The sequence below is a fragment of the Chiloscyllium punctatum genome, chromosome 1 (genome assembly GCF_047496795.1).
Source record: "Chiloscyllium punctatum isolate Juve2018m chromosome 1, sChiPun1.3, whole genome shotgun sequence".
Lineage (NCBI taxonomy): Eukaryota > Metazoa > Chordata > Chondrichthyes > Orectolobiformes > Hemiscylliidae > Chiloscyllium > Chiloscyllium punctatum.
The window spans coordinates 154,264,106-154,284,464 of record NC_092739.1 but is presented as its reverse complement, the minus strand read 5'-3'; the positions used below and the strand labels follow the sequence as shown (position 1 = coordinate 154,284,464).

At 40.6% G+C, this 20,359-nt stretch overlaps 1 protein-coding gene across 4 annotated transcripts in view; it reads right to left on the bottom strand.

Annotated features, from left to right (window-relative positions):
* Positions 1-20,359, bottom strand: part of dnaaf9 (dynein axonemal assembly factor 9) — a 212,406-nt gene that overhangs the window by 155,743 nt on the left and 36,304 nt on the right. For 3 of the 4 annotated variants that reach the window (XM_072577236.1, XM_072577220.1, XM_072577228.1), the window contains exons 7-11: positions 17,432-17,509; positions 16,990-17,091; positions 16,471-16,587; positions 15,636-15,691; positions 3,632-3,767 (exon numbers count right to left, since the gene is read on the bottom strand). In XM_072577236.1, coding sequence (XP_072433337.1) covers positions 3,632-3,767; positions 15,636-15,691; positions 16,471-16,587; positions 16,990-17,091; positions 17,432-17,509 — 489 coding nt within the window. The remainder of the gene's footprint in view (positions 1-3,631; positions 3,768-15,635; positions 15,692-16,470; positions 16,588-16,989; positions 17,092-17,431; positions 17,510-20,359) is intronic. The other variant, XM_072577245.1, reaches the window with a different exon arrangement.

The following is a 20,359-nucleotide window of genomic DNA, read 5'->3' as shown; positions in this document are numbered from 1 at the left end:
AGTGATATCAACAAGATTCGTCCCACCAAACTCACCGTGGACTACTCTCTACTATCTGTCTCATTCATGGACACATGCATCTCCAACAAGGATGGACACCTCAGCACCACACACTCACACTACTGCAAACCCACAGACAACCTCACAATGCTACACTTCTCCAGCTTCCACCCAAAAGCCCTACGCATACTTGGATACAAAAGCTTTGGACTGGGCTAATGTATTCAGTGCTCTGAATTTGCCCAGATTGTCATTCCGTCTGTCTTCATTTGGAGCAAGAGAGAGACCAAGATTAGTTATTTGGAGACGGTGCCTGGAGTCCAATCGATGTCCAGGATTGTTCTTGGCAGTATTTCAGCAAGCCAAAGTCACTTTTAATCATTGTAAACAAAAGACACCATCAATGCACCGGTGTTGGTAACACTTCTTTGATGTAATGTTTTTACGAGACTTTTGGTAATCCAAAATTCGGATAATTGATATTCAGATAATCGAGGTTCCTCTGTACTCATCTTTAGAAGAGACGATTGCAATGCGTACTGACATAATCTAAAGTCTGATGTTTTGTTTGCAGTTATTACAGCTAGCCCTTCATCCTTTCGTTTGAATATGTAAAATATATTTGTTGGCTTCCAAGATGATTAGAAAGCAGTGTGACACTGCCTGTATCTTCCATCGCCAATTTTGAACAGCTCTGCTATTTGAAAGATGTCCAAAGCCAGCTATCAGTTTGTTTTAATACTTCCATATCGCAAATAAATGGGCTTTCCTAACCATTTGATTCTATTTATTGTATCTGTGCTATCAAAAACTCTGATGTAAACTACTGTTGAAGCCAGGCAAATGTAAGAACTGCAGATGCTGGAAACCAGAGTTTAGATCAGAGTGGTGTTGGAAAGGCACAGCAGGTCAGGCAGCATCTGAGGAGCAGGAAAAATCGACGTTTTGAGCAAAAGCTCTTCATCAGGAATAGAAGCAGAAAGCTCCAGGGTGGAGAGATAAATGAGAGGGGTGGGGGGGGGGGGGGGGGGGGGAAGGGGAGCTGGGGAGAAGGTAGCAAAGAGTACAATAGGTGAGTGGGGTGGGGATGGAGGTGATAGGTCAGAGGAGATGAAAAGATCATTATCAATAAGCCTGTCAAAAAGTTTAAATCTTGCCACCAGTCTTGTTGGTTAATTTAAAAATAACACTGTCAGTCTTAGATACAAAATAAATCTGATGAGATTTAAAAAAGTTCATAAGAAAGAGCCAGGGAAATATAGACCAGTGAGGCTGACATCAGTGGTGGGCAAGTTAGAGTCATAGAGATATAAATCACAGAAACAGACCCTTTGGTCCAACCTGTCCATGCCAACCAGATATTCCAACCCAATCTAGTCTGACCTGCCAGCACCCGGCCCATATCCCTCCAAACCCTTCCTATTCATATACCCATCCAAATTGCCTTTTAAAATGTTGAAATTGTACCAGCCTCCACCACTTCCGCTGGCAGCTCATTCCACACACGTACCACCCTCTGCATGAAAAATTTGCCCGTTAGGTCTCTCTTTATATCTTTCCCTTCTCACCCTAAACCTATGCCCTCTAGTTCTGCACTCCCCGACTCCAGGGAAAAGACCTTGTCTATTTTTCCTATCCATGCCTCTCATAATTTTGTAAACCTCAACCTCCGACGTTCCAGGAAAACAGTCCTAGCCTATTCAGCATCTCCCTATAGCTCAAATCCTCCAACCCTCGCAACATCCATAGTAAATCTTTTCTGGACCCTTTCAAGTTTCACAACATCCTTCCGATAGAAAGGAGACCAGAACAGCACACAATATTCTAACAGTGGCCTAACCAATGTCCTGCACAGCCACAATGTTACCTCTCACCTCTTGTGCTCAATACTCTGACCAATAAAGGAAAGCATACCAAACGCCTTCTTCACGATTCTATCTACCTGCGACTCCACTTTCAAGGAGCTATGAACCTGCACTCCAAGTTCTCTTCATTCAGCTACACTCCCTAGGACCTTACCATTATGTGTATAAGTCTTGCTAAGATTTGCTTGTTGGAGGGAATCCTGAGGGACAGGATTTACATGTATTTAAAAAGGCAAGGACCGATTAGCAATAGTCAGCATGGCTTTATGCATGAGAAATCTTGTCTTAAGAACTTGATTGAGTTTTTTGAAGAAGCAACGAAGATAATTGATGAGGGCAGAGCGGTGGACATGATCAAAATAAACTTCAGGAAGGCATTCGACAAGATTCCTCATCATAAACTGGTTAGCAAAATTAGATCTCATGGAATACAGGGAGAACTAGCCATTTGGATACAGGACTGGCTTGAAGATAGAAGACAGAGGATGATGGTGAAGGGTTGCTTTTCAGACTGGAAGCCTCTAACCGGTGGTGTGCCACAAGGATCGATGCTGGGTACATTTTTTTTCTCCATCATTTTTTTTTTTAAATTACATGGATATGAATACAGAAGGTATAGTTAGCAAATCTGCAGATGACACCAAAATTGGAGGTGTAGTGGACAGCAAAGAAGGTTACCTCAGAGTGCAACGGGATCTTGATCAGATGGGCCAATAGGCTGAGGAGTTTAAATTAGGTAAATGTGACATGCTGCCTTTTGGAAAGGCAAATCAGAGCCGGACTTATACATTTAATGTTATGGTCCTGTGGAGTGTTGCTGAACAAAGAGACCTTGGAGTGCAGGTTCATAGCTCCTTGAAATGTAGAGTTGCAGGTTGATAGGATAGTGAAGGCGGCACTTGGTATGCTTTCCTATATTGGTATAGAGTATAGAGTATCGCTGTTGGGAGGTCATGTTGCAGCTGTACAGGAAATTGGTTTGGCCACTTTTGGAATGTTGCGTGCAATTCTGATGTATTTCCTATTGGAAGGATTTTGTAAAACTTGAAAGGGTTCAAAATAAAAAGATTTTCAAGGATGTTGTCAAGCTTGAAGTATTTGAGCTACAGGGAGAGGCTGAATAGGCTGGGTCTGTTCCCCCTTGAGCATCAGAGGTTGAGGGGTGACCTTATAGAGGTTTATAAAATCACAAGAGACATGGATAGGATTAATATGGGCTTGGGTGAGTCCAGAACTAGAGGGTATAAGCTGAGGGTGAGAGGAGAAAGATTTAAAAGGGACTTAAGGGGCAACACTTTCACGTAGACGGTGGTGCGGGTATGGAATGAGTTGCCAGAGGAAATGGTGGAGGCTGGTACAATTACAACAGCATTTAAAAGGAATCTGAATGTGTACCTAGATAGGAAGGGTTGAGAAGGATATGGGACGAGTTTAGATTAGGATATCTGGTCAGAATGGATGAGTTGTTTCCGTGCTATATATCTCTATGACACTATGAGACGCATTATGCAAAGCTACTTGGATGCAACCCAATTTGAAGATGTCCTCTACCAATAAATTCATGAACACAGTTTTGAAATTCATTTTGTCATCTTAAACTTCCGCTTTCAAGAACAATGAAAAGTCCAAAATAACAGACCTGAGGAATAACTTTTTTTTGTATCCATGACAGAAATACAAAGTATTTTAGTGGGAAATTTGCAACAACTTCAAAGAAGCAAGCATAATCAAATGTATAAAAATAGGAGATGGGAAAAATGAATTACCATATGTCTGGCAGTGCCTCCTCTGTTGTTTGTGTTTCGAACAAGGTGACCCTCAGATGGAAAAGTAAAGCTGTATGAGTTTAAGTTTTCTTTTGTTGAATGACAACCAAAAAGAACGAAAGGTTGCCGGTCTGTGCTGAATAAGAAGCAAAAAAGAAAAAAAAGTAAGTTATTTTGGAAATTTTTGCCCAATTTCACAAAAAAAGCAAGAAGGTTTATATATTATTGCAAACACCTCAATGCACTTTCCAAGCAAAGTATCTTTCTGAAATGTAGTCACTATTCTAACATACAAAACAGGGAAGAAAGTATATGCACAGCAAACTTCCACAAAGAGCAACGACCAGATAATCCTTTATGATGCTGATTGAGGAATACATTTTGCCCAGTCAAGCAGGAATCACTCTGCCGTTCTTCTTTATCCAATCAATAGGCTGATGGAGTACTGGGTACAGCATTCACCTCCTTCTGAAGGAAAAGATATAAACGTATTGGAAGCAGTTCAGAGAAGGTTTACTAGACGAATGTGACAGTTCTCACATGAGGAAAGATTGGGCAGAGCTAGGCTTCTATCTGCTGCATTTTAGTGAGGAAAGAGGTAACTTGACAGAAACATACAAGATCCCAAGTGGGCATGACAGGATAAAAGTGGAAAGGACGTCTCCTCTTTTGAGAGAACATACAAGGAGTCATTGTCTAAAAATAAGGGACTGCCCATTTAAGACACAGATGAGATTCTTTTCAGCACAAAATATCCCGAGTCTTTGGAGGAATTGAGTTTAAAATATTTTTAAAACAGAAGTAGTAAGATTCTTGGTAAGCATGGGAATGAACTATTATAACAGTCAGAGAGAATATGAAGTAGAAGATACAATTAAATCAGCTATGATCTATTTAATTCAGAACAGGTTCAAAATGGCCATGTAGCCTACTATTTATTTGTACATAAGGGTATCTATTGAGGACCTGATCAAGTGGGGTCCAACACTGTCCAGATAAGCACTATTAAACAGCATAGTTTCTGTCTGGCAGACCCAATGCTGTGTTTCCACTGATTTTTCAACCAGTAGAAGGCACCTCTGTTGCACAAACTATTCTTACATTCTCGAACTCAACAAAATAAAGCTTTTAATAAATAATGAAATGTATCTTGGTCACTAGCACAGGTCTGAATATCTTGGACTTTCAGCTGAAATAGTGAATTTAGTGATACTTTATACTTAACGAGTCAAGTCAAATCAACATTTCCAAATCCCCTTAAAATAAATCTCTTTCCAAATACTGTGAAGGTGTAAGCAGAAACTGGCCCTAAATTTTGATTCAGAAATCGGTTTCCATGGTCACATAAAATACAGATAGGTACAATGGAAAAGATTTGGAGAAAATAAAATTTGTCCTAATTTTCAATCCTACAGAATTCATTTAGATATATTTATTCATTGGAAAGACTGACAGTTTTAAATAGCTATATCAAAAATCACTGAAACATTCCCTGTATTTCGTAATTTAGTCTAAAACAAATAACCCCCTCAACCCTTTTCTCATTCTTACACTTTTGAAAATTGTGGAAGAATTGGGCAAGAACTTTTAACATCAGCATTCTAAAGGAGTGCTGTATGTTTTGAAAAACAAATAACCTGACATTAAAGCTAACAGTGTAATAACGCCATTTGAATAAGCAGTGTTTGAAGCGCTGACAGACAAGGGGCTCTCTGAACAAATGTAGCTGGGTGGCAACAAGAATTTGATTAATCTAAGGGACGAGTAACCAGCTATTGATGATGAACGCCTTTTGCTTGGTTTAACCACCTCGGCCTGAGAGAGAGAAGCGTTTTGATCTTCACCAGAGTAGATGCCATTTCTCTGTTCTCGGCAGTCAAATCAATTTTAAACCTGAAGAAAATCAGTTCATATTTCCTTCTGCACTTGTTGTAATCTATGACTTTTAACTAATAAGATCTTTTATAAGCAAACCAGCCACCTTGTGTTCATTGCAAACCAGTGAAAGCATCTGGAGAAAAGCAACTCAGAAGCACATTCTGACAAGCATGGGAATTAGAAGGATTGTTTGACGAAATTTAGATTTTAGACTGTAAAAGGGATAAATGATACCTACATATTGAAAGCAACTTAGAGATTAATGTCAACAGGATTTCTCCATGCACCTGTGTAATCAGAAAGACAATGTTAATGAAAACATTCTAAGATGTCTCTGGAGAAGTGACAGAATAAACAGACCTTGAGAAAGAAAGAAGACAGCACCACCTAGGGCAGGATGCAGAAGAGATTCACTGGGATGTTGCCTAGGATGGAGCGTCTCAGCTGTGACTAGAAGCTGGATAGGCTCTGCTTGTTTTCTTTACAAACAGAAGGCTGAGGGAGGACCTGTTTGAGATGTCTAAGATCATGACAGGGACAGAGTTGTTAGGAAGCAGCTCTTCAGCTGAGCACTTGAAATATCACAACATTTAAAGCTATGAACCAAGTGATGGAAAGTGGGATTAGTGGAAATAGGTTGGCATAGACTGAATGGATGGAACAATGAAGATGCACTATGCACTATGAAGATTGATTGTTCATTCCCTGGCTGGGTGAAAGACACATTAAGCAACAACACAAAAGGGACAAAACGATCATAAAATGTATACTATCTCCAGCAGTTGATTGTTTTTAAACAAAGACAACAGGATCATCTCAACTACTCATGAATATGAACTTCTGACAGCCTCTACCCAGAGCCGATTATTCCCTGCCTGCATCTGTCTGGGAAAGTTTATAAAGGGATGAGAGTTTTATTTTACAGTATTGTACATTGATGGTTTAAAACAGTTTACTTATAGTCTAATTAAATAAAATAAGTAGCAAGTACAGAAACATGGTCTTTGCTATTAACCCGGGCCTGAAAATCATGAAATTTGGGAAACTTTGTGTTCTTACTTCAAAAGCTTTAATTTTTGTGATAACTCTAGGTATAGCGGAACTTGATTTCTAATGTGCTACCCAGTAAGTCATGACACTGCATGCGTCCAAAATATACATTCTTCATGTTCCTTTCGAGAGAGAGCGTTTACTTGACTTGAAATTGAAAGACTTCAGTTTGCTTCTGACTATTCAGGACTGATCCCAATTGAGCAAAAGCCATGATTACTTTCCTACTTTCTATTCTTTTTCATCTTACTTTATCACAACATTATTTCTATCTTTGCAAATATACTGTTCCTTTTAGGACACTTGGCTACTCAAAACTAGAAACTGACTAATAACTAAGAACTAATTATCAAATTACCATCCACATGCAAACTGTTTCATTTTAAAAGTTACAAAAACCACTCAGGTAGTTCATCTAACACGAATAGAAAATTTAATTGTGATGAAAACATTAATTCAAGAGCTAATTTACTTACAATACAGAATCAAGACAATTTGCAAGAATACCAAGAAAAGGAGAAAAAAAATTTGTACTGGAGGAAAAAGACAGTGCTGATTGGTCTGAGAAATGATCCACTCAGTCAATGTGCCTGGTTTGAAAACTAAAAACAAAGCCTGGTATATAGATTTCAATCATAAACATGACATTCGCCATGTCAATGTCTCTACCAGAGTCCACCTGCAAACCAGTCAGCACTCTCCTCTCATGTAGTACAAAAAAGGTTGTTATTGTCTTTATTGGTCTTCATACAAATTGTCGTAACGAGCGTAAAACAAAAAGTTTTGACAAAACATTAGCAATACTCAGTTTCAGTACTACCAAGTAGTTATTTAACATTATTTCAGCTGAAATAATGTGGAATAACTGTCCTTCCATCTAGAAGTGTTTCCTCAATTCCCTTATCCAAGGAATGGTATATTGGTATCGAAAGTAGTCCAGAACAGGTTCACTGGGTGATCCTGGATATCTATTCGTTTTCTAATAAGAAGTTGAGCAAGTTGGCGTTGTATTCATTTGAGTTTAGACAAATGAACGACAAACTTATTGAAACATACAAGATCCTTTGGGGACTTTTCCAGGATAGCTGTGAAGACGTTACTTCTTGTTGTAGGAGAGTTTAGGAGCCGATGGATTAATTTTAGAGAAAGGGATCACCCCTTTTAAGACAGAGATGAACAGGAATTTCTTCTATCAGAGAGCAGTAAATCTATGGGATTCTTTCTTACAGAAGGTTGTAGAGACTAGATCATTAAGTATATTAGATTTACAAGAACGATATCTGGACCTCAGGGTTATGTTATCAGGGGAGATTAAATAGATTATGCCAGTTTTCTCCAAAATTTAAAAGGTTAAAAGATAATCTGATCAAAGGCTTCAAGATAATATCAGGAAAATACAGGGTAGAGAAAGAGAACTTATTTTGACTGATTGGAGATTCTAGAATGAGGGAACAAAGTCTAGAAATCAGGGCAAGGCCATTCAGGAGAGATGCTAGAACACAGCACAAGAACAGGCACTTCAAACCACCAAGACTATGCCAACAGATAACACCTTTCTAAGCCAAAACCTTTTGCCTCTGTGGTCTGTTTTCTTCCTTTTCCTGCCTATTCATATATCTGGCAAGATGTATTTTTAATGTTTGATCGTGTAATTGGCGCCACCACCTCTTCTGGAAGGGCACTTGAAGCACATTTGCTCTGTGTAAAAAAAAACCTTGCCTCTCAATGTTTAAACTTACCCCTTTTTACCTTTAACCTATGAGCGACAAAGTTTTTTCCCTGGGGTCGGGAGTCCAGAACTAGAGGGCATAGGTTTAGGGTGAGAGGGGAAAGATATAAAAGAGACCTAAGGGGCAACTTTTTCATGCAGAGGGTAGTACGTGTCTGGAATGAGCTGCGAGAGGATGTGGTGGAGGCTGGTACAATTGCAACATTTAAGAGGCATTTGGATGGGTATATGAACAGGAAGGGTTTGGAGGGATATGGGCCAGGTGCTGGCAGGTGGGACTCGATTGGGTTGGGATATCTGGTCGGCATGGATGGGTTGGATTCAAGGGTCTGTTTCCATGCTTTACATCTCTATGACTCTAACTGACATTTCCACCCTGGGAAAATAAAAAGACTGACCATCCAATCTATCCACGACTCTCAATTTTATAAACTTGTATCAAGTCAACCCATATCCTTCGACATTCAAGTGAAAACAAACCAGATTTGACCAATCTCTCCTCATAGCTAATACCCTCGAAACCAAGCAAGATCCTGGTAATCCATTTCCGTACCCTCTCCAGGGCTTCCACATCCTTCTAGTAGTGTGGTGATCAGAACGGTACACATTATTCCAAATATGGCCTAACCAAACAATACTTGCCAACCTTTATACCTTATGTCCCTCCCAATGGAGGAAAGTGTGCCATATGCCTTCATAGAATCCCTCCAGTGCGTAAGCAGGCGATTCAGCTCATGGAGTCCACACCAACCCTCCAAAGCACATCCCACCCAGACAACCCTGTACTTCACAAGGCGAAACCACCCTTCCTACACAATCCTGGACAGTATGGGCAATTTATCCAGGCCAACCCACCTAACGTGCACATCTTTGGACTCTGGCAGGAAACTCAAGTACCCACACAGACAAGGGGAAAATGTGCAAACTCCATACAGACAGACAGTCGATCAAGACTAGAATTAAACCTGGGTCCCTGACACGGAGGAAGCATTGCTAGCAACTGAGCCACCGTGCCACCCTAGGGCCGAAACATATCCCTCAAGACCTTGCCTATTCATGTACCTGTCCAAATCTCTTCTAAACGCACTTCCTCTAACAGTTCATTCCACGCACAAACCACTTGAAAAAAAATTGCCCCTCATATCCTTTTTAAAAAAACTTTCTCATCTCACCTGAAAAATACGCCCCCTACTTTTGAACTCCCCATCTTAGGGAAAATAACTTGATCTTATCTCTTTCAACAAAGTCTGTAATAGCTATAACATCATAGTTAGATGCAAAATTCCAAGTTAAGTTCTTTGACCTTACTTGTCGGAATCCTTGCATTAAAGCAAATCTATTTCAGACCGCCAGTCCCTCGGTTTGCTAACTCCCTGTTGTCTATTCTTCCTCTCAGCCTTAATGACCTTGTTCTCAGACTCCTCATCAGCCATTTTATGTACTGGTGTTGTCCCTGTCCCCTTGTTTCACCAGTTTAAATCCTCTCAAGTGGCACTATAAAACCCTAGGAAGCACTTTTACACACAAAGGGTGGTAGAGGTTTAGAAAACATTTCCATAAAGAGCAGTTGTTAACTTTATCCAAGAAAGATAATGTCTTTGCTTCAGAGAGAAAAAAAATTAAGGGATCTAGGCCAAAGATAGATACATATAATTAGGTCACTCAAGAAAAATACCTCCAGCAGGAAATGCCAGCTCGTCATTTAATTATTAAAAGGAATGATATCAGCAAGTGGAGTAATTGAGGAAAAGGTAAAGATTAAGTTTGGTCTAATCGAAAGGCTAACGAACACAGTGGGACTGGCAGTGTGAAGCATATTAACTTTAATGTAAGGGGTATAACAGGGAAAGCAGATGAGCTGAGAGCCTGGATTAGCTCATGGAATTACGATGTGGTACCTATTACAGAAACTTGGTTGAGCGACAAGCAGGACTGACAGCTCAACATTCCAGGGTTTCAATGTTTCAGGCCTGATAGAGAAGGATTTCAGAGGATGGAAAGTTTTGTATTACCGATAAAGGAGAATGTCACGGCTGCACAAAAACAAGACATCTGGGAGGGCTCATCCAGCAAGGCTACATTGGTAGCATTTAGGAATAAGCAAGATGCAATCACTAACAGGGTTACACTACAGGCCTCCAAATTGCCTGTGGAGGTTACAGGAACATATCATGGGAAGATGCAAAAACCACAGGGTTGTTGTAGCGGTGATTTTAACATCCCCAACATGGACTAGGACTCTTAATTCTACAGGCTCAGATGGGGCTGAATTTGTTAGTTGTACCCAGGAGGCAATGGCTGTAGTGATATTATCACTACACTCTTAGTTCAGAAACTCAGCAAATGCTCCAAGGACCCAGGATGGAATCCCGCCATGCCACATGAAGAAATTTGAATTCAGCACAAATCTGGAATTAAGAATCTACTGAAGACCATGAAACCATTATCAATTGTCGGAAAAACCCAGCCAGCATCAACTTTAGCACCGGAAACAACAATGTTAGAAACCAGCCTCATGATTCTGCAAAGTCCTTCTTACTAACATCTGGCAGGCTAGTACCAAAATTGGGAGAGCTGTCTCACAAATTAGTCATGCAACAACCTGACTAATACCTGACACCACCATTACCATCTTTGCACATATCCTGTCCCACTGGTAATGGTACACAGTAGGGAGGGAGTTGTCCTTGGAGTCCTCAACATTGATTCTGGACTCCATGACGTCTCATGGGTTCAGGCTCATCATTGACAAGGAAACCACCTCCTCATTACCACGTACCATCCTCCCTTGACTCATGAACCAGTACTCCACGTTGAACAACCCTTGGAGGAAGCACCAAGGATGGCAAGGGTGCAAAATGTACTCTCTGTGTGGAGGATTTCAATGTCCACCACCAAGAGTGGTCCTGCGGCACATTACTGATCGAGCTGGTCAGGTCCTAAAAGACATACTTGCTAGACTAGGTCTCCGACGGGTGGTGAGGGAACCAACAAGAGAGAAAAACATATGAATTCATGTAAGACTCTATTAACTCACTTTTGAGATTAGAATCAAATCAGTCTAAACATTATGGCACAGACAGAGAACACAAGGGGCTAATACCTTAAACATTTTATCTGGCTTACACCAATTGTTACAGTTAACCTGAGAATGTAACTTTTAAAAAAAAAAGGTTTTGTGATTTACATATGAAAGAAGTGAAACTATCATGGTATTTGAACAGATGAGAGACTCAACAAACAATCAAGGTATTTTTCAATGTATAATTTCAGTTACATCACACTGTAAACTTTTACTATAAATTCTCCACAACCACCTGATGAAGGAGCGGTGCTCCAAAAGCTAGTGCTTCCAATTAAACCTGTTGGACTACAACCTGGTGTTACGTGATTTTTAAACTTTGTACACCCCAGTCCAACACCGGCATCTCCAAATCATACTTGACCTCATCCTCACCAATCTGCTTGCTGCAGGTCCACAAGTCACATCTTCAGATTGCGAATACCCTATGTCGTGTTGTGTGGCACTATCAAGGTGTTAAATGGGACAGACTCTAAACCATTCTAGCAACTCAAGACTGGACATCCATGAGGCGCTGTGGCTCATCAACAGCAGGAGAATTGGACTCCAGCAGAATCCATAATCTCATGGCTAAGCATATCACCCACTCAATCACTACCATCAAGTCTTAGAATCAACCTTGGTTCAACGGAGAGTGCAAGAGGCCATGCCAGGAGCAGCATCAGGCATATCTGAAAATGAAGTTTCGACCTGGTGAAGCTCCCAAACAGGACTACTTGCATGCTTGGCAGCGTAAGCAGCAAGTCGTAGACAGAACTAAGCAATCCCTCAATCAAAAGAAGATTCGTAGGAACAGGACTTACTCACATTTGGAGAAGGATGGACTTATTAACATAGTTTTGTGCAGGGAAGGTCTTGTGTTACAGATTTGATTGAGTTTTCTGAGGATGTGACAAAAATGATCGATGATGGTAGAGCAGTGAATGTTATCCACATGGACATGACTGAGCATTTGACAAGGTCTCTTCTGTTATGCTGGTCCAGAAGATTAAGTCATTGGGAATCCACAGTAAGTTGCTAAGTTAGATCCAAAATTGACTCAATCATACAAAACACAGATTAGTTGTGGAGACTGGAGATTTGTGGCCAGAGGATCAGTACTATGATCTGTTGTTTGTAGTATGTGGATGGATGATTTGAATGAAAATGTAGGTGTCAAATCAACAAGTTTGCAGATGACACAAAAGTGTTGAATTTGTGAATCACGAAGAAGGTTGTCAAAGAATACAGCAGAATATAGACCAGTTAGAATGTTGGATGGAGAAATGGCAGGTGAAGTTGGATCTGTGAAATTATGCATTTTGTGGGTTAAATGCAAGAGGAAAGTATACTGTAAATGGCAGGACCCTTAGGAGCTGAAAATGTGTTGCTGGAAAAGCGCAGCAGGTCAGGCAGCATCCAAGGAACAGGAGAATCGACGTTTCGGGCATCAGCCCTTCTTCAGGAGTCCTGAAGAAGGGCTCATTCCCGAAACGTCGATTCTCCAGTTCCTTGGATGCTGCCTGACCTGTTGCACTTTTCCAGCAACACATTTTCAGCTCTGATCTCCAGCATCTGCAGTCCTTACTTTCTCCTCGAGGACCCTTAGGAGCATTGACATACAAAGGGATCTTGGCGTGCAAGTCCACAGATTCCTGAAAGTAGCAACATGATAAAAACGACGGTTGGCAAGCTTGCCACCAATCGATCAGGACAATCAATACAAAAGTTGGCAGGTCTTGTTGCAGCTGTCTAAAACTCAGTTAGGCCACATTTGCAGTACTGAGAGAAATTCTAGTCATCATGGCATGGGTTCAAGTCCCACCTACTCCAGAAGTATACAATAACATTGCTGAACAGATTGGTTAGAAAAATTAGAAAAAATGCGAAAGATTTACCAGAATATTGCCTGGACTGGAGTGGGTTGGATAAACTTGGGATTATATTTGCTGGACATCAGAGGCTGAGGGGCAAACTGATAAAAGTATATAAAATTGAGAGGGATGGACAGGGTGAATGGTTGGAGTTTCTCCCCCCACTATGGAAATGTCAAATACTAATCAGACATAGGGTTAAAAGAGAGAGGGGGAAAGTTTGAAGGAGATGTGCAAAATGAGTCTGCTTTTTTTAAAAAAAAGAAGAGTGGTAGGTGCCTAGAACATGCCACCAGGGAAGATGGCAGAACCAGATACATAGTCATGGAGTCCTACAACATGAAGGCAGGCCCTTTGGCCTAAACTGGTCCATGCTGATCATAATGTCCATCCATGTTAACTCCATTTCCCTGCACTTGGCCCAAATCCTTCTAGTCCTTTCCTATCCATATATTTGTCCACATGTTGTTAATGTACCCACCTCAACCACTTCCAGTGGCAGCTCATTCCACATGCTTATCACCTTCTGCGTTTAAAAAAAAAGTTGCTCCTCAGGTTCCCTTTTATTCTTTCCTCTCTAACCTTAAACTGATAACCTCTATTCCTCGATTCCCCAACCCTGGGAAAAAGTCTAAGGGCATTGACCCTATCCATGCCTCTAATGATCTTATACACTTAAAGATTCCCCCTTAGTCTCCTAACCTCTAAAGAAAAAAGTCCTAGCCTGTCCAACCTCTCTATGTAACTCAGACCCTTGAGTCCTGCCAACATCCTTGTAAATTTCTTCTGCATTCTTTCCAGTTCAATAACATCCTTCCTATAAAAAGGTGATCAAAACTGAACAAAATGTACCAAGTGTGGCCTCACCAATGTACTGTATAACTGCAACATGATTTCCCAACTTCCATTCTCAATGCTCCGACTGATAAAGCTCAGTGTGCTGAAAGCCTTCTTCACTGCAGTGTCTACCTATGAATTATTTTCAGAGAACCATGAACCTGAACTCCAAGATCCCTCTTTAGCACTACACGCCTAAGGCCCTACCATCTCCTTGAAACTCCTACCTCGATTTGACTTTGCAAAATGCAAGACCTCATACATATCCATATTAAACTCCATTTGCTATTTCTCAACCCACTTTCCCAGCTGATTGAAGCCCTGCTGCAATTTCTGATGGCATTAAAGTAGGAGGAAGGCTATCAACAAACTTACTAATCATGCCTTGTACTTGTACATTCTTACCCAAATCTTGATATAGATAACAAACAATAATGGGTCCAGCACTGACTCCTGACGCACTCCATGAGAAACAGGCCTCCAGTCTGACAATCATTCCTCCACTATTACCCTCTGCTCCCTACTATCAAACCAATGGTGTATCCAATTTGCCAGCTCGACCGGGATTCCATGCAATCTAATCTTCTGGAATAGCCTTCCATATGGAAGCTTATCAAAGGCAGTAATGAACTCCATATAAAGTATGACTACTGCCCTGCCCCTTGTCAACTTTCCTGATTACTTCAAAGAACTCTAACAAATTTGTGAGGCATAATCTCCCATTCACAAAACCATGCTGACTAAATCATACCCTGTCTTTCCAAAATGCATGTACATCTTATTTCTCAGAATCTCAAGTAACAATAGTAATATTGAAGAGGTGTGTTGTGCAGACACATGAACTGGCAGGAATTTGGACCACACGCAGTCAGATGGGATTAATTCAGAATGGCACTGTTGTAGACCAATGGGTCTGCATTGTTCTATTATAAGTCAATCACTATTTTCATTCCTGTTGGTGTAGCAAAAGGTGGATGCTAGAAAATTGTTTCTGTTAGGCGAGGAGACTAGGACCCGTGGACACAGCCTTAGAATTAGAGGGGGTCATTTCAGAACGGAAATGCGGAGACATTTCTTCAGCCAGAGAGTGGTGGGCCTGTGGAATTCATTGCCACGGAGTGCAGTGGAAGCCGGGACGCTAAATGTCTTCAAGGCCGAGATTGATAGGTTCTTGTTGTCTAGAGGAATTAAGGGCTACGGGGAGAACGCTGGCAAGTGGAGCTGAAATGCGCATCAGCCATGATTGAATGGCGGAGTGGACTCGATGGGCCGAATGGCCTTACTTCCACTCCTATGTCTTATGGTCTTATGGTCTTATACTGTTTTAGCCTGTTAACTGGAGGAACTTTGGAGTTCAAGATATTCAAAATTACTTTAAAAACAAGTTAACAAGATTATTTTTGCTCCATTCAATTTTTTTTTTAAATTGACAGCTTTAGCACTTAAAGACAAAGAGCCAATTTGACAAAATAAAAGGCTACCTCCTCACATCCACAATTAAACAATTTTAAAAGAGTAAACTTTAGTCACTATGGAAAATACCAAAATAAAAATTTAGCATACATATGCAATTACCTTTTCTCTGTAATTTGACTGGTGATCAACCCATGGCTAAAGTAAGTTCGAAATGGCTGAAAAAGAAAATAAAATGTTGTACATGGATGGGAATAAAATATCTGTGGGAAAAGAGAGAGTACTAAGGTAATCAATGCCAAACTGCCTCAAAGTGATCAATATGGCTCACAGCTTCTGTCTAAATTAAGAGCCATATGATTTTTTAACCATCTGATTATAGACAAGTGACACATCTGAAGTATACAAATTCTATTAAATGAAAATATTTGCATAAAATTATTTGCCTTCCAACACACTTGCAGGATGATGAAGAATGATTATGGTTTGTCTCCCTTCAAAAATAAATTCCTGTTTGATATGTGCATGAACTAGGACGTGCCAGCAGGCATGTGAAGTGCCATTTTGGTTTGAGACTTTGCCTCATTTTAACGATGAATGTTGGAGCTGCAATGTCCTAGTAAACTGAGGCAAGCATCCCACAGGCCAGTTTGGCTACCACTTGCTGCTGTTGCCATCTTGTATCTTCCTCTGGGAAGTGGATGGCCCAATTTTATCCCATTTCCCCCACTCCTCAGATAAAACGCTCAGCTGGGTAAGTTTTTTAACTCAACACTGCCACCTCTAGTGAACAAAATTGAAGTAGTACCTTATTTGAATTGTTGTTAAAAATAGAAAGCTTATCGCAATTCAAATTTTCAACCCATAAAGCATGAGCTGATACTCAACTACAATAGTTTCCATCACTTACATCTGCTTCTACAATGGAAGTAGTGGAACAACCTGCAGCATCCCCTGCAGGGTTTAAAAGAGACAGGTTTAATTTCATACCCCTTACCATCATGCCTCCAGTTAGTTGATCCATGGAAGAGCATTGGTGTTGAAAGCCATGGAGTAGCTTGCAGCCCATTTGTCTGCTCTTCCATCTAAAAGAAGTATATGTGGAGGCAAGTGGCTGTGAAAGGGGCAGGGTAAATAAATTCAGGAAAGAAAATAGGAGAACAGTTTAATGCAAAACAATATTTGGAACCAAAACCAAGTAAACCAACCTTTAAAAGGACAGTGAGAACTCTAAGCCTTGTGGATTTGACCCAAAACATTGCACCACCTGTTTCAGAACAACATTTACCTTCCACTCTGCTCCAAAACCACAACCAGAGTTGTAAGAAGAGCTTTTATTCAGACAGTCCACAGAATTAAAAATTCAGCTTTGTGAATTGAAGTTCAATCTAAAATTCTTCTTTCTAATCAATTTAGATATTTTAGAACACAATATTTTCACTCATCATTTTTAACTGAAGAACTGTAATAAATGCTCATGGGATAAGGTATACTGCAATAATTATGTATTCCCCACCTCTCCAGCCTGTGCCTCTGAAAGATCCAGTATTGAGGAAGAGGACTCAATGTCAAAGTTGGAAAAGAAACTTGCCCATTGTCTGTCAAATGCTGTCAAATCCTGAAAAATTCAAAATGGACAAAAGTACATACAGCAAACAAATTGTTAAGCTCCTAAAATTCACAGTTTTCCATAAGCAATGTTTTTCAGTTTTCACTTATGATATCACACAAACAATATTTCTACTATATGTATAAATTCCTCAGGTCTCACCCAATTTAAAGGTTATATTCCAAAACACGACTTACCTAATTTAAGAAATGCAAATTTAACCTGCATTACTCTAAGAATGCAACATTCACTCTTCCGTTAAACACCAATGCATTCCTCATTGCAAAGCAGCTCTAACCAACATTTAGAAACTAAAATAAAGATAACATATTGGTATTTATTGAATTACCTCAGAAATCAAGACTTCCAGAGAGACTGGATCCAATTTGTTATAAGTCTGCCACAGCTCCTCGCTAGCGTCAAATAACTAAAATTAAAAGAAAATGACAGGCAATATAATAAAAGACTATTATCAAGTTTTGAAAAGATTTCAAGCTCAGGTTGAGGCTCTGGATGTAGGTTTGTTCACTGAGCTGGAGGTTGGTTTTCAGACGTTTCATCACCAGAGAAGGATTTATTAGAAGACCCAAAGACACACACACCAAAACCACCAACTTCATCAGCAATGGCAGTGTCGTCAAGCTAGTGGACCTATGTCTTACCACTCAATTCACCTTCAACAACAAACCTACAGACAAACCAATGGAACACCCATGGGATTTCTGATATCAGGGTTCTTAGCAGAGGCAGTAATGCAGAGAATCAAACAGCTCTGCTAACCATCTAACTCAAACTCTGGGTCCACTACGTGGATGACACCTTTATCATCACTAAACAAAACAAAATTAGAGGAAACCTTCAAGACCAATCAATAATATCCTTACTGGTATAAAATTCACTAAACAAACAGTGGAGGAAAACAACAAACTACCATTCCTAGACTTCGCAGTAGGGTAAACAGCGAATGGGGAGCTTCAAACCAGTGTCTACAGGAAAACAACACGTACAGACCAAATATTGAACTACAGAAGCAATCATCCCAGCACCCACAAATGAAGTTGCATCAGAACATTATTTCAATGTGGCACCACACACTGCAACACAGAGGAACTATGCAGAGCAAAGGAAAATCACCTATACAGTGTATTCAAAAAGAACGGGTGCCCAATGAATACAGTCTGCCAATTTCTGAGCAACAAACTCAAACAAGCAGACAAACCACGTCCAGAAACCTGAGCCACTCTCCCACATCGAAGACATCTCGAAATTTACTGTCAGACTACTCAGACCCCTTGGCATCAAGGTAGCCCACAAACCCACCAACACACTAAAACAGCAGCTAATGAACTTGAAAGACCCCATACAGACAACAAGCAAAGCTAATGTCATTCACAAAATACTTTTTAAGAACCGTAACAAACACTACATTTGACAAACAGGCAGAAAACTAGCCACCAGGATACATGAAAACCAACTAGCCACAAAACGATATGACCCTCTCTCACTAATATCCTTACATGCAGATAAGGAAGAACACCACTTCGACTGTTGACAACACATCCATCCTAGGACAAGCCAAACAGAGACTTGCACGAGAATTCCTAGAAGCATGGGATTCCAACCGGAATGCTCAACAAACACATCGACTTGGACGCCATTTACCATCCCCAGGAAATGACATCACCAACCCAAGGAAAGCCAAACATTTCAACAGAAAGCGGACTACACCACCAGTGAGTCATTCGGAGGCTCACCTAAGAAGTTATCTAATATGGTGATGAAACGTCTGGAAACGAACATTCCAGGTCAGCAAGCAAACGTACGTCCGTGATCTATTATTAACACTTTTCTTCAAGTTACATAGAAATTTAGTTCAAGGTTTGCATAAAAACATGTAGCTGTAGTTCTGGTTGCCATAGTTGTGGGCATACTTACCAAGCTGGGAAGTTGATTTGCAGAAGTTTCATCCCCTATCTAGGTGACATCCTCTATGCTTTGAAGCCTCCTGTGAGGCGCTGCTATACTGTCTCTTCTGGAATTTATTTGGTTTCATACCTGCTGCTTCTGGTTGCAGATTCCCATTGTCATTACCATAGTCGGTTTACTTGGTCTAGGTCAGTGTGTTTATTAATGGAATCAATGAATGAGTGCCATGCCTCAGATATTCTCTGCCTGTCCTCTGTTTAGCTTGTTGTTGTGTTGTCCCAGTCAAATTTGCAGTCCTTTTTATCTGTGCATGGCTACTAGGACAGGTGGTCGTGATATTTAGTGGCTACTGTATTAATGGGTACAGATTGCTAGCCGTCTACCTGTTTACACTATATAGTATTCCATGCAGTCTTTGCAAGGAATCTTGTGAACTATGTTAGTCTTGCACATGATGAGTGAGGGTTACTCTGGCGAGTTGTCGGCTGAGTGTGGCTTGCTGTTTAAGGGCTGTCATCAGAGTGGTCGGAGAATTTTGCCGTTAGTTTCGAGGCTTTTTTTTTTAAAATACAAAAGGTAGCATAATTCGTGTGTTAGGTCATGGCACATCCTTGTTATGTTGTTTGCCTGCTCGGCATCTGCAGTTGAAGTTATCTGTCCATGGCAAAGACTTTGTGGAGGTGTTGTTCTTCTCTTCGCAGGTAGGGAGTGCTGCAGTGTTCTGTAACCCTTTTGAACAGCTCTTCTGTAGCTCCTAATGCAATTTCCTTGTTTAATTCGGTGGTTGCTGTTGTGGTTCAGGATCCGGTCCGAGCGTGGAGCTTTTCTGCACACTTTTGCAGTGCATTCACCATCATATGTTCTTTCTACCATCACATCTAGGAATGCAAGTTGGCTGTTGGTTTCCTCCTCTCACATAAATTTGATCCCTGTGAGCATGGAGCTGATAATCCAGTGTGTCTTCTCAATCACTATTCTCTTAATTAGTACAAAAGCACCATCCATGTATCTGATCCAGAGCTTGGGTTAGATTTGCGAGAGAGCCGTTTGTTCCAGTCTTTGCATCACTGCTTCTGCTATGAGCCCACCACATGTCCCACTGATTTGTTCATATGTCTGGCTGCTGAATATGAAGTGTACCGCCAAGCACAGATCTAGCAGTTTGAGTATGCAGTCCTCTTTGATAGGTTCCCTGTCGTGTTATCTGTTCTGTTTGTTCAGGATGTTGGTTATTGTCTCATTGGCAAAGATTTTGTCAAGTGATGTAAACAGCATCAGTACATCGAATGAGACCATTGCTTTGTCCTTGTCTATGTTTATGTTCCCGACATTGTCTAGGAATTCCTGTGAT